This window comes from Zalophus californianus, chromosome 9, assembly GCF_009762305.2.
Source record: "Zalophus californianus isolate mZalCal1 chromosome 9, mZalCal1.pri.v2, whole genome shotgun sequence".
Taxonomy (NCBI): Eukaryota; Metazoa; Chordata; class Mammalia; order Carnivora; family Otariidae; genus Zalophus; species Zalophus californianus.
The window spans coordinates 99,351,716-99,365,814 of record NC_045603.1 but is presented as its reverse complement, the minus strand read 5'-3'; the positions used below and the strand labels follow the sequence as shown (position 1 = coordinate 99,365,814).

The following is a 14,099-nucleotide window of genomic DNA, read 5'->3' as shown; positions in this document are numbered from 1 at the left end:
TGTGCTATCAGAGCATGTGCTGTTCAGCATCCTTAGAATCATAAGGACAGTTGGTTGGAATGCAGAGAAGCTCTTCAGAAACAATGAGGTTTTCCAACATAATGGTCTTGGGGGCGTTGAGGAACAGAAAGACCAAAGGGTTGGAAAAGCCATCAGGGTGGACATGAGGCCATCCAGCCTGATGGCAGGATCAGACATGGAAAGGAAAACGCATAAAATCCCAAAGCCCTTGAGGAATGTGGGTATCATGTGAGGGATGGTGCTGAGGCAACACGGATATTTGTGAAAGGAAGAAGAAGGGAAGGATTCTGCTTCTGTGGGCTACGTCTCTGGCTGGGTCAGGTTATGAACACTGCAGCCCTCTCACATTGTAGTGTTGAAGGTGCCATGTTGGTCAGCCTCACAGGGGGCCCCTCTGCCTCCTCGAGGAAGTTCTGCAGCCAGTGAGCCTTGTGGACAGGTTTCCCTCTTGGTGTTCTTAAATATAGTGTCCTGTGTTGGTTCCAAATGAGCAGCACAGGGCTGGTCCTCTGGAGAGCTGGCTTCTATTTCTGGCTCTTCTACTAATTTGTTGTTTCATTTGGGGCAGGTCACTTTCCTGCCATAACCTTCCCATGCTACGAGAATCTGAGTGGATCAGGATGTGGGTACCTGGCTCCACAGCTTCAAAGTGACACAGAGAAATGGGGAGGACCCAAAAATGAGACCAGTAATGAGGATCATTTGGTCTGGCAAAGAAATGGCTCAGGGTTGGCAGACGGTAGTAGAAAAATAAGAGTATTCCATCTAGAAAGAACCTTTAAAACTCTTCAGTTTGAGGGGCGCCTGGGTAGCTCCGTCAGTTAAAGCATCCGACTCTTGGTTTGGGCCCAGTCATGATCTCATGGGTCTTGAGATCAAGCCCTGTGTTGGGCTCCGCGCTCAGTGGGAGTCTGCTTGAGATTCTCTCCCTCCGCCCTTGCCCACACTCACTCTCTCCAATGAATAAATAAACATGAAAGGAATATTCTTTAGTTTGAGAATTCTTCACCTAGGATCTTTGGGCCTCTGGGTGAGATTTCAGGGAGTCTGAATTGAAAATTTGCTGAAAAGTTGTTCTTTTATGCGCACATGTATGCTTCTTAGGGGAAAAATGTTTTCGCTTCTGTCACATTCTGGAAAGGGTCAGTGATCCAAAAATGGTTTAGAACCACTAAGAACACAGTACTTTAGTCCACCAATGTTATATCATGTGATTCCTAACCAGGAGGGATAAAGCCTCCCCAGGTGAGATGGCATTCCAAGAGTGTGAGTGCGTTTTTCCTGTTGTCACCGTGACTGGGGGGACATGACTGGCATTCCGTAGATGGGGGCCAGAGCTTCGTGTGGGGGGGACAAGACTGAGCAATGAAGAACTACCCTGCCCAAAGACCAGCAGCACCCTGTGGAGAAGCATCATCGGGAACTGAGACCCTAAGACGAGCAATGATTCTCTCTTTGCCACAAAGCTCATTAGTGGCCGAGTTGGGTTTTATCCATAAATCAGAGCAGGAAATGTGCCAGGAATCCACATTATTTTGTTTCTCCTTGCCAACTGCAAATATACTACAAAGAAAACCAAAGAATCAGAAATCTATCCCACCTTCAAAAAATCCAGCAATTTATAAAAAGAATCCCTGGGTTCTTGGTCTTCTTCACCATCAAATAAGGAGGGAGGAAAGAAGCATTTTACCTATTGGGAAGCTAGGGGGTATATAAATGAGCCCAATAGCCATACGTGGCGTCAGTATATTTTTCAGCCACTATGAATTGGTGATACCAAGCTTAGACTGTGAAACGTACTCTTCACATTTCAGAGGCCCTGTCTTGGATGTCCCTTTCTCTAAAAAGGAAAGAAGCATTAATATACCAGCATGGCGCTCACTGCCTAGTTCACTGCAAGCAAGTGACAGGTTCTTAGACTCTCTGGAATGAACTAGGAGGTGTTAGGCACTATTGGCTGTAAGCAAGGCCCGCAGGGTCACCCAGACAGGGGTTCACACCCTGGCTCTGCCTCTCAGTTGATGTGTGATCTCTGACAACATGCCTTAATCCCTCTGAGCCTCAGTTTCCTCAACTGAAAAGTGGGGATAATAATCGTATCTGTGAGAATTAATTGAGATAATCCATGTAAAGTGTCCCACAAAGTCCCTAGCATATGGCATGGCTCAGTAAATGCTAGCTGTTATTACAAGCGATTATTATGACTGTGTCTGTGATTAAAGACAGCTTTGGGTTGAGAGCGTTGGTGCCAAAATTGCTTTCAGAGGACAAACTCTGGGATGGTTTTCAGTCTCGCCCAGCTGCCCAGAAAGAGAGCCGTAGACTGTTTGGGAATCAAGTCATAATGTTTATGAAGTGCCTACTGCACACTCAGGTTTGGGTGGGAGATTGATTTTCTTCCTGTGTGCACATCCCACCATCACTTTACAAGTGGGTGAGAAGAGGCTCAGGAAGTCACATAGACGTCTCTCCTGCCTCGGTTTCCTGGTCTGTCAGGGTGTTCAGGCGAATGATGGTGGCCAGGCTGAGCAGAGGGGAGAGATGCCCAGAGGAGTAGGAGGAAGCCGTGGCATGGGAAGTCTTCAGACCTCACAGTTTCCTAGAGTGGGGATCCAGGCCAAAGATAGCCCCAGACCATTTGCCAATCCCTCATCCTCATTAAAGGAGGTTGGCTGCGGGGTCAGCGGGGAGCCTAAGGGGGAGACAGAGGCTATATTTGACACGGGCCTCATCACCAAGCCTGGAGGAGAAAGGCTGCCATCTGACCACACTGCAGCCAAGTCCTCATGGGGCCAAACCATTATGGTTTGGGTTGATCCCATTCTCACTGCCGCTGCTCTGGTTGATGCACAAAGGTATGGGCGTTGCCAAGTCAGCTGCGGTCTTGGTTTGGAAGAGGCATCCAGAGTTGTGAATGGAAGTTGTGCTTCAGGATTTCCCTCGGCTTCCAGCTCTCAAGATGAAGCCAAATTCTTTTTCTGCCATTTTGAGACCCAGCCTTGGCTGGGTGGACTAGATAAATAATTTATCATCATCATCATCATTTATTATATTTATTAAAGATCATGGGGCACCTGGGTGGCTCAGGCGTTAAGCGTCTGCCTTCGGCTCAGGTCATGATCTCCGGGGCCCTGGGATCGAGCCCCACATCGGGCTCCCTGCTCAGCAGGAAGCCTGCTTCTCCCTCTCTCACTCCCCCTGCTTGTGTTCCCTCTCTCGCTGTGTCTCTGTCAAATAAATAAATAAAATCTTAAAAAAAAAAAGATCAGTTACTCAGCAGCCCCTACCTTGTAATAACATTAACTTACAGCTGTATAGCATTTTGCAGGTAATGCAGATTTCTGACCAAACCCAACTCCAACACGAGGCACAAATCTAAAGCAGAAGGTTGACTTGGACAGTTATTCTCTGATGCTAAGAGTTGAATTCCAGCTGTACCCCCAACTGTCCATATAACTGAAGCCACCTTCTCTTCTGTGTTTTCACACTTGGAAAATGGGGTTTCTCCCGATGCAGAAAACAAAACCAAAATCAAAATGTCTTAGGATATTAAATGACACAATAATTTAGAAAGAGCCTGGCTGTAACGCATCCTCATCTTGGGGACTACAGTGTGTGTGTGTGTGTGTGTGTGTGTGTGTGTGTGTGTGTTGGTGCCCATGCCCACACACACATAAACCCATACATGCACACTTTTATGCACAGTGGTGGATCAGTGTTAGTACCCAGAACAAAGAAACTACATGTATAAATACATGCCATTATGGCCAGTAGCTGGATTGACTCAGATTTTCTCTGCAGATCCTTCCTTGTCCACCCTCTGGCCATGAAATGAGAGTATGTAGTATGCAAAGGATAAAGTAAATCTGGATTTCCTGGGGCTTGTGTTGGCATAACAAGCTCCTTTCAGATCTCTTTGCCAAGACAGGGCCATGCCGGAGGCTTCCGTGGCCTGGAGAATAACTGTACTACCTTGCTCTTGGAGCTGTTGAGGCACATTGTTTTGACATATGCCATACCTTCCGTCTTTCACTGCCTTGGGGCCAGAGGGGAGAGTATGCTTTGAACAATGTAGAATTCCTCTTCCAACAGCTGTGCAAAGCAAACTCACAGCTTTCAACTTCCATCTCAGGGCATCGAGCTTGGTTTTTGGATATGGGCTCCTTGTCCATTCTGGAATCTGTCTTCCTCATTTTCAGGTTTCCAAGGGGGACCAGCTTCAGAAATTTCTTTCTGAGGGAGGCGAGGAAACCTTTTGAGGTTCTCTATTTTGTTTTGTTTTGTCCTAGAATAGGCCTTCCCTGTTGACTGTGTGCCTTGTTTCCCCTGGGAAGCCAGCAGCCCCTGAAAGTTGAGGACCTTGTCCGATCCCAGATCTCAGGCCAAGTGTTGCCCGTGTCGGACAATTTCTGAACCTGGAGTTAAGTATTTTAACAAGAGGAACAGGAGAGCAGTCCATCTCCCAGACTCTACCCTCGCCAGTTTTGACTGTATAGGTGCGGGTTCTGCCCAGGGATCAGGGCTCTCAAATGAGATGTCACCAAGTGAAGCACAGAGAAGAGCTCTTCCTTCCTCTGGTCACAGTTCACTTCCAGTTTGGGGGAATGCAGAGCACACTGGTTGGCATCTTTTGGTGACAGCCATCCACTTGCTCTCCAATCTTGGTTCTATTTCTTGCCCTCTCTGAAGCTCAACTTACGTACTTTTGTGCTTCATAAGACAGGCAACATAAGAGTTGCCACCACTCCAGAGTCGTGCTCAGAGTGAATGAGGTAGAATTTAGGAAAGACCCGTAGGGCTATAGGGGAACAAGACGGGGCCATGGAAACCCACACAGCCCTAGTCATGTGAGTTCATTTCTCATTTACTCCTTGTAGCCGTTCCAAGTCGCTCCTTCCCTTCATCCCTTTACAAGCATTTCCCTCCCTTGTTGGTTTTGGATTCATCTTGCCCCCAGTGAGTTAACCTACATGTTTCCAGTTTGAATCTCATCGTGCTATTTCCAGGCTGCCAACCCTCACGGGTGCTGGGGAATAATTGATCTGTCCTCACCGGTGTTTGTAGCACCTTCCCTTTGAGCGTCATCTGTGCATTTTAATTAATCTGCCACTTTTTGCTCTCTCCTGCTTCCGGATCATTAATAAAGAGATTAACCAAGACCAGACCAATCCCCAGCGGAGGTTCCCCCAGGATCTCTCTCTCCCGGCAACCAGCCTTGTCATGGGTCAGAACATCTTCATATGGCCCCACTGACTAATTTTCAGGCCTCGGGACCTGGGTTCCGAACAAAGCCAATTTGAATTAATTAAGATTAAGATATGGGGAGCAAGCTTAGCCAGTCTTCTATATGGCCTTGGTCTAATATTTCCACCACATTCCTTTCCTTTTTGTCATTCTATTTTAAATCTATCGCTTTCCCACCTCTCCCCCTTTCCAGTCCCTGAACAAGATACTAGGGTTATCTGGCAGGATGTAGTCTTTGGGGCCCTTAGCATTAGTCAGAGACCATGTCATAGCTGCAGGAATTCTCCAAAGATTTAGGCCCTCTGGATACAGCTGGACAGTGTCCTTGTTAATCCAGCCAGAGAAATGCATTTGCCTCCAGAGGATGTGGCCGTAACAGAAATAATGAAATCTCTTGAATTTGCATATTAAAAACTTGGCACATTAAAAAGTGCTTCCACCTTGATCTCATGCCTCCTCCCTGAGGACAGCTAGAGCACAGCCTCTATGCCTTACTTGTAAGTCACCCTCATTTCCAGTGCTGGCACCAACGCCAGGCCTTGAGATAGTGCATCTGGTGCTCCGTCCACTATGACACATGGCCTCTGCAGGGATGGGGGACCTGCAGAGGAACTGGCCAACCTGCAGAGGGACTGGCCTTGGAGGACATCGGGCCTAAGGGGGACAGCAGTTTGTTCTTTCACAGAGAATATGCAGAGGAAGAAGCAGGATGCTCCCTGGCCTGAGATCCTGGATGGGCTTCTGCCAAGCCTGGTCTGGAGGCCACCCTAACACTTAGCCTCAAACACCTAGAAACTCTGCCCAGAGCTGAGGATTCCCGGGGAGGTGCTCAACCTGCAGCTGCCTTGGTTCCAGCCTTGGAACTTGAACTTCCTCTGGAAATAAACTCTCTGGAATGTTCGAGAGCAGGGACAGACAGACCCCATAGCATAATCCGTAAGGGCATCAATTCCAGAGCCAGGCTGTGATCAAATCCTGGCTCTTCTGCTTGTTAGCTGGTTATTAACCGTCTTGTGCCTCAGTCTCCCCATCTGAAATGGCGAATGTTGGTACCTACCTCACAGGAGCTGTTACCGAGATTAAAGAGTTAATGTATATCGGTCCCTGGCACATCGCATTTTTGTTCCTGATGCCCGCACTCCAACCAGGCTAAACCTTCACTCCACACGTGGGCAGCAAACAAGGTCTCTAGGTCCATGGTCAGGAGGAGGCACGGGTGCTGGGAAGCTAGTCGTGGAGAGGTAAATTGGAAGTCAAAGGAGAGCGCCCCAGGTGTTTGTGTGTGATGGGGACAGACACGAGTGGCTGTGGGCTCAGGTCCTGTCCCACCCCACTCTCCATCCAGCTTTCTTTTCCATTTCAGCTGCTTTGCCCAAAAACCCTCTGTGTGTGTGTTGTAAACTGAGCCAGAAAGGAGAAATCAGAAATTGCTCTCTTTTGAATATTTTGAGGGATGGTGAAACCTTGTAGGAATGTTGCTCCAGGGACTGAGAAAACACCATATGTGGGAAAGCATTTCTAAGTGAGGAAAATAGCATCTGCTAGTTGGTCAGGATCTTGGAAAACTCCAAGCAGGGGAAATGGGCACTGGGGAGAGTGTAGGAAGGGGGTTTTACTGAGGTCTTTAACAGGTCTTTTTCCAATTATAGCCAAGAAGAGCCTGGGGACCATGGCCTACTTCAGAGCCAGGCCTTATATTTTCTTTGGGAAAAGAAGGCAGAGTTGAGTGGCTTCCAGACCAGGCTTGGCAGAAGCCCATCCAGGATCTCGGGCCAGTGAGCAGTGTCTTGGGCAGGTCTCGATTGTGGTAGGCACTCATTCACTAAGCAGACATTGAGACTCTGCAATGGACCAGTCCCGTGATAGGCAGCGGGCACGTGTGGATGAAGAAGGCATGGCCCCTCAGACAAGAGAAGACATACAGCCAATGATAACACAACAGGATGCTTGGTTGGGGGTCTCTATTAACAGTGACCAAAAGAGAAGGAGAATAGAGGTCCTTCTAAATTGAAAAATTCACTGACGTGTCTTGCCTGGGTCAAGCCGGGACAGCCTTCCTTTCTTCACTCCCCACTCCAGGGAACTAGCCTTCTGGGGAAAGCCCAGGGGTGGAAGATGCAGGTTCTGGTGATCAGAAGGAGCCAGAGATCAGATCTAGGCTCTTCTTGCGCCCAGTTTATTCAGAAACAACACTTCACACCTTCCCGTGCTTGTTTGCTTTTGAGATTTTCCTCTTCTCTGTGCTTCCAGTTTGCGATAATCTTTTCTTCTCCCACAACTCGTGTGGCTGGTCTGAGATCCAAGCACTTGCTAGCAGTGGCATTTGGGAGAAAGCTCTGGGTTGGTGCAGATTGCTGTGGGCTGTATGTGGAAAAGGAATTCCTGACTTCAGCTGCTTGGTACCTTGTATATGTGTGTGGACAGGCATGCAGCAACTCTGAAGTGCAGAGAACTCAAATTCACGTTCAACAAACATTCCCAGGGTACCGCTACATGCCAGATACTGTGCTAAGAGCTTTCATGTAGATTTCATTATTAACCCCTCACAATAATGTTGCTGATGCCCAAGCCACATTTATTTATTGAGCTTTAGAACAGGGTGTCCTCTGTCACTCTCTGCCATTACTGAGGGGTCTAATCTTAGATGACTCCCTCCGTCCCCACACCGGGCCTCAGTTTCCTTACTTGTAAAAATGAGGGGTTTACACAGGGTCCTTTCCAGCTTCAAACATCTGTGTTTTGGAGAGGTCTAGTAGCAACATTCTTGGACATGCTCACTATGAGAAAGCTACAAGCAGATTATCAAGGTGGTGGCCACAGGCACCCGTGCTGGGTTTTAATGCAGCCTTACAAGTGGGTTAGAAACCCTTACCAGTCTACAGATGATTTATTCCCACAGCTTGTTCTCAAGTATCATGGTAAGATTTTGGATTTGATGGTAAAAACCGTGGAGCTCCAGAAATGGGTAGGACCAATGCTAAGAGGCATTTGGAAACTTTCTTACATTATTAATTTTTCATGTGTGTCTCACCCCCACCTCCACCCATATGGCCTGATTTCTTTGTGTTGTTCCTTTTTTTTTTTTTAAGATTTTATTTATCTATTTGACAGAGAGAGACAGCGAAAGAGGGGACACAAGCAGGGGGAGCGGGAGAGGGAGAAGCAGGCTTCCCGCTGAGCAGGGAGTCCGAGCAGGGCTCAATCCCAGGACCCTGGAATCATGACCTGAGCCGAAGGCAGGCGCTTAAGGACTAAGCCCTCCAGGTGCCCCTCTGTGTTGAGTCTCTGTGCTTGGGACCCGAGAGAGGCAAAGTTGTCTAAAAGAGTCAGGAGACCTGGGTTCTAACCCACTCAATGCCTAGGGCTCCCAGAGGCAGTGCACAGCCAGGTGGTGTGGTAGGAGCAGTCCGCCTAGGTGCAACAGTGAGTATTGTCTGGACAGAAACTAAAAATAGTAATAAAATCAACTACACGTTATTCTGCTTTTTATAATCAGCATGCTTTTGCAATTCTGAGCCATATCCATGATACAGTGTTCCATCCTGACGATCCTGACTTCTCCCACTGCCCCATTTAGTTTCCACATTTCTTTCTTTCTTTCTTTCTTTTTTTCAAGATTTATTTATTTATTTATTTGAAAGAGAGAGAGCATGAGTAGGGCAAGGGGCAGATGGAGAAGCAGACTGCCTGCTGAACAGGGATCTTGATGCGGGGCTCCATCCTAGGATCCTGAGATCATGACCTGAGCCAAAGGCAGACACTTAACTGACTCAGCCACCCAAGCGCCCTTGGTTCCCACATTTCTTGGTTGCCACTGCCCAGAGGAGGAAAGCAGGTCGTCATGAGAGCCTTTTCATTTTGCGCATCCCCAGGCTCTCCCCACCAGACTGCAGCTGAAGTTATGGCTCCTGCCCACAGCTCTGAACGTGCCCCCCTCCCATGCAGCACTCAGTGGGCTTTGCCCATTCCTCTTGACCAAAAATGGTTTTCTACTCTTACCTTCATACAATTTCACCAAAATGGAACATTCTAGCTCCTGCAGCCAGGGCTGGCTTCACGGGTGTGCTGCCAGTGCCCATCGCCCCAGGCCCTGCACTCAAGAAGGGGACCCCCACTCAGGGTTTAATGCTTTGTGGTTGTCATTTTGAAATTCTTAAGAATTTTATCTTCAGATATGTGTTCTGTAAGTGAGGTCTGATGGGACAATGGAGCATGCACCCAGGGGGCTTGGAGTGTTGGCTCAAATGCCGTCACCCCTCCTGCGACCACCTTGCCTCTAAATTATTTTCCAGTGAGCCCCCCAAATTAGGTCGCTCTTCTGACTTCAACTTCCGTCCCCGCCTCCCTGCACCCAGACCGTAACCTCCACTGTGTATTCACCGTGGCCTGGACGCAGTGCGGAGGCACAGGCGGGAAGGGGCTCCTGGCCATGGAGGAGAGGGAATCTAGTGAGTAAAACACAGAGAGCCCTGAGGCTTGTCATACCTGCCACCACATCCAATCGGAAACATGCGGCAGGAATGCAAAGGAAGTGGTGGTTGCTGCTTTTGGCAGGCCTGCTTTTGGGGGCCTCGCTTCCCAACTGGGCACTGAAGAATGAGTGTAATTTCAACAGGAGAGGTGAGGAAAGGATGCCAGCGGAAGGGAACATGCACACGGCTCCTAAAGCTTTTCAGGCAGCTTTGGAAGAGTAAATGGGCTGGGGCCGGGGTGTGCTTGCCCAGCTGTAATCTGACGAAAAGGGCAGCTAGGCAGGGAGTGCAGAGGATCCCTCTATCCTGTGCGTTTCTCTTCCTCCTTCAACTGCAGTTAGGTTTTCCCCATCTATACAATGAAGGAGCTGGATTCAATGCTTCCTTTATATGGCTCTTCTACCCCTTAAACCCTTTGGTTCCTATTCAGGCCCCAGCCATAAAGACACTTCCCTCTGTAGCCCCAGTCCACTGGCACCATCCGTCTTTCTTCCCGTCCATGCACCCTTGTCATTCCTGGCTAATCTGTGCATCGATTCTCATTCCCTCTGGGACCTCCCCTCGCTGACCATCCTTGATCTATTTCCCCATGAGCAGGTACCCTGTGTATTCTTAGCTTACAGTGACCAGGCTTTGGGAGGATTTAATAAATTGTTTTCTGATAGACTTTTAGTCCCAAATTGCTTTATTGCAGCTGTATTCCGTTTGGAGGGGGGAGAAAGGGCATGCAATTCTAGTTGCATGCATGCCATACATTGTGTGTTCAAGATTCATTTTGTTGGGCCTGCAACATTGAAGGAATTGTCAGTTATATGCAGAGTGGGAGGGGGAGTAGTTATCCTGTGGGAACCACTTTCTTAGGATAATAGGATTCTTAGAGAAGTCTCTAGGGGTGGGCAGCGAAGCTAGAATCCTTCTCTCAGCTTTGACCTTGAAGGAGTCAGTTGTCCACAAAAGTGGTTCCCATGGAAGGAAGATGATCCCTTTATCAAAGAGGTGGGCCAAGAGCCAGGAAGAGGAAGTTGGAGCAAAGTGCCTGCAGCATTGCTGGCCTTTGGGACAAGAGAGCAGTACTTCAGACAAGACGGGGAAAGAGGCTGCATCTGGAAGTCCCGGGAGCAAGTTAGCGTGGGCAAGCTCAGACATGGGTACTTGGTAAGCAGGGCCGCTTCTCTGATTACTGTGTCTCTCTTGTTTATTTCCCTTCTATTTTCCCCCTGGATTTACTAAAGTCTCTCTGCAAATACCAAAGGTGAACCGAGGGAAGGGCTTTTATTTTCCATGCTTAGAGCCTTAAAGAGGAAACCGTGAGCCCCTGGGGGCCAGTGAGGTGGTAGCAATGGTAACTAAGGTTTGGCTACCCCACGGGGGTGGTGTAGATCACAGAGTGCAAGTGGAGATCGCTCCTGCTGCCAGCCCTCCCCGCCTGAAGAGTCTCCGGCCAGCGCCAACCTTCAGAAAAGCTGGGCTTTGCTCTAGTGAGGGAGAGACCAGCCGGAAAGGTATCTGGAGATCAGCCCTATAATCCCATAAGGACCCAACAGAAACCCCGTGTCCAGGTTCTGCTCTGGCAACAGAAGGAGAGTGTGGATGGGTTCAAGTACCATTTAAACGAGGAGATAGCAAAATGAAAATGCAGCCCCCAAAAGAAACACTGTGTACTAGAAACTTCACATTAAAAGGCCGAACAAGAAAAAACAAAAAAGGAATCCACAAGGAATCTTGCTGTTCAGGGCAAGTCCAGCCCATTAGCTTGAGCCGGTTATTGCCGTGCCTCCAACTTCTGCAGGTAGTGCTCTGGGGGGAGGGGTCTCTGGGAAGCGACTGGGTGTCCTGGTGAGGCATGTCTGTTGGAGAGCTCAGCCAGGCCCCCTCATAGAGTGGGGAGCAGCCCTCATGCTCATTAGAAGGGCGGGAGAACAGCTCCACCAGACGGGGCCTGGCCAGGGTTGAGCCCATTCTGATGCTGCAGTGTGCAGGCATCTGACCCATCCCCAGCCTCGGGGTATTCCTTCCAGAGACCCGGAAGCTGCATTAGGTGTGGGGGAGGGCGGTAGAGCTATGTTCCTTAAGACCATTGCAAGTCTGCTCCTGTTGCTAAAAGAATGCAAATATGCCTTTATAATTTTCAGGTACAACTTCATAATTTGCCAAGGTGGAGTGGACCGTGGTCTTCTCAGGCTCAAGTGATAGCTAAAGAAGTGGCAGGACGTCATCCACACACAACAGAAGTCTGCAGATAAGCGCAGACCTCAAATGCAGATGGCCCTGGGGGATTTCTGTCTGGGAAAGTCCTAAGTGCGAGCCTCCTCCTCCCTCTGCCTTGGAGGCTTTTGGGGACCCGGGTTCTGGGGACAGCCCTAGCTCTTCTATACTGAAGACCTCGCCACTCATGTTTTTGGTTTATTTAGTTTAAAAAAAATTATTTTGCCCTCTCTGTCATTCACGAGCACAAGACACACAAACGCGCGTGCACACGCACACACACGCACACGCACTCCCCTTTCCCTAGCACACAGTCACCATGCTAGAGGAAAGATTATTGAGGGAGAGGCACGTGGAAGTGTAGGAGGAAAAGGCACTTTAGAGATTCAAAGGACTCGTACAGAGGCAGTACTTCCCAAGGAAAGAGATGGACAACCCTGGTCTCTGGACATCAGAGAGGAGCTGGGTGTTCTTGCTGCCTCTCACAGGCTTGCTCAACCCACAATGACATGGATTCAGCTGCCACAGCCTGCCATTAACCCCTGTGTTTCCTTTTCAGATCTTACAGGTGAACAAGGTGATGTCCATCTTGTTTTATGTGATATTTCTCGCGTATCTCCGTGGCATCCAAGGTAACAACATGGATCAAAGGAGTCTGCCTGAAGACTCGCTAAATTCCCTGATTATTAAGCTGATCCAGGCAGATATCTTGAAAAACAAGCTCTCCAAGCAGATGGTGGACGTTAAGGAGAACTACCAGAGCACTCTGCCCAAAGCAGGGGCTCCCCGCAGGCCGGAGCAGGGCGAGCTGGCCAAGTCAGAATTCCAGCCCGTGACTGCGATGGACACAGAGCTGTTGCGGCAGCAGAGACGTTACAGCTCGCCCCGGGTCCTGCTGAGTGACAGCACCCCCCTGGAACCCCCTCCCTTGTATCTCGTGGAGGATTACGTAGGCAGCCCCGTGGCCGCCAACAGAACGTCACGGAGGAAGAGGTACGCCGAGCACAAGAGTCACCGGGGGGAGTACTCTGTATGCGACAGCGAGAGTCTGTGGGTAACTGACAAGTCATCGGCCATCGACATTCGGGGACACCAGGTCACGGTGCTGGGGGAGATCAAAACCGGCAACTCTCCCGTCAAACAATATTTTTATGAGACCCGATGTAAAGAAGCCAGGCCTGTCAAGAACGGTTGCAGGGGGATTGACGATAAACACTGGAACTCTCAGTGCAAAACGTCCCAGACCTATGTCCGAGCACTGACGTCAGAAAACAATAAACTTGTGGGCTGGCGATGGATACGGATAGACACCTCCTGCGTGTGTGCCTTGTCGAGAAAAATCGGAAGAACATAAATCGGCATCTCTCCCCATATATAAATTATTACTTTAAATTATATGATATGCATGTAGCATATAAATGTTTATATTGTTTTTATATATTATAAGTTGACCTTTATTTATTAAACTTCAGCAACCCTACAGTATATAAGCTTTTTTCTCAATAAAATCCGTGTGCTTGCCCTCCCTCAGGCCTCTCCCATCTGTTAAACCTTATCTTGTGACCCGGCTCTCGGGAGACGCTCTGTAAAATCTATGTACACCAGTATTCTGCATTCAGTATTTGTCAAGGCCATGGCTGTCGTTTTAGTAAACTTGTTAAACTCAGATGCTGTCAGAGTTGTGTGTAGACACAGTGATGCCCCTCCCCCTCCTGGTATACTTCATGTTTGATTAGTTCATTAAATGCGCTGTGGGCATGCCCACTGGAAGGACACACAGTAGCTTTGAGCGCCACACTTCATTCTGGCCACCAAGTTCACTGTTGGGGACTTGCTCTCTTTTCTCTATTGTCACTTTTGCCAGTTAGAACTCTGATTTGCTCCAAGGTTACGGTCCCGGAACAGTAACAACAAACCTGGCAATTTTAGTTTTGGAAGTCTCTTTTCAGCACATTTGTTGTTTTGCGGTTTGGGGTTAAGGGTTGGATTTTTTTTTTTTTTTTTGGCTATGGTTTTTGTTTTGCTTTCTGTAAGTGGTTTTTATCCTTTTAGGCATATAGGAAAAAATGTTTTAACTATTTGTAACAGAATAATTGTATGGCTACCCAGAAGCCAGTTGAAATGGATCATGAATAATCTACAGACAGAAGAGAACTT

The 14,099-nt window shown here is 48.5% G+C and overlaps 1 protein-coding gene across 1 annotated transcript in view; it reads left to right on the top strand.

Annotated features, from left to right (window-relative positions):
* NTF3 (neurotrophin 3) overlaps positions 1-13,602 on the top strand; it is a 67,527-nt gene extending 53,925 nt beyond the window's left edge. Inside the window, exon 2 of the mRNA XM_027594582.2 lies at positions 12,502-13,602. Coding sequence (XP_027450383.1) covers positions 12,502-13,296 — 795 coding nt within the window. The 3' untranslated portion in view covers positions 13,297-13,602. The remainder of the gene's footprint in view (positions 1-12,501) is intronic.
* The last annotated feature ends 497 nt before the right edge of the window (positions 13,603-14,099 follow it).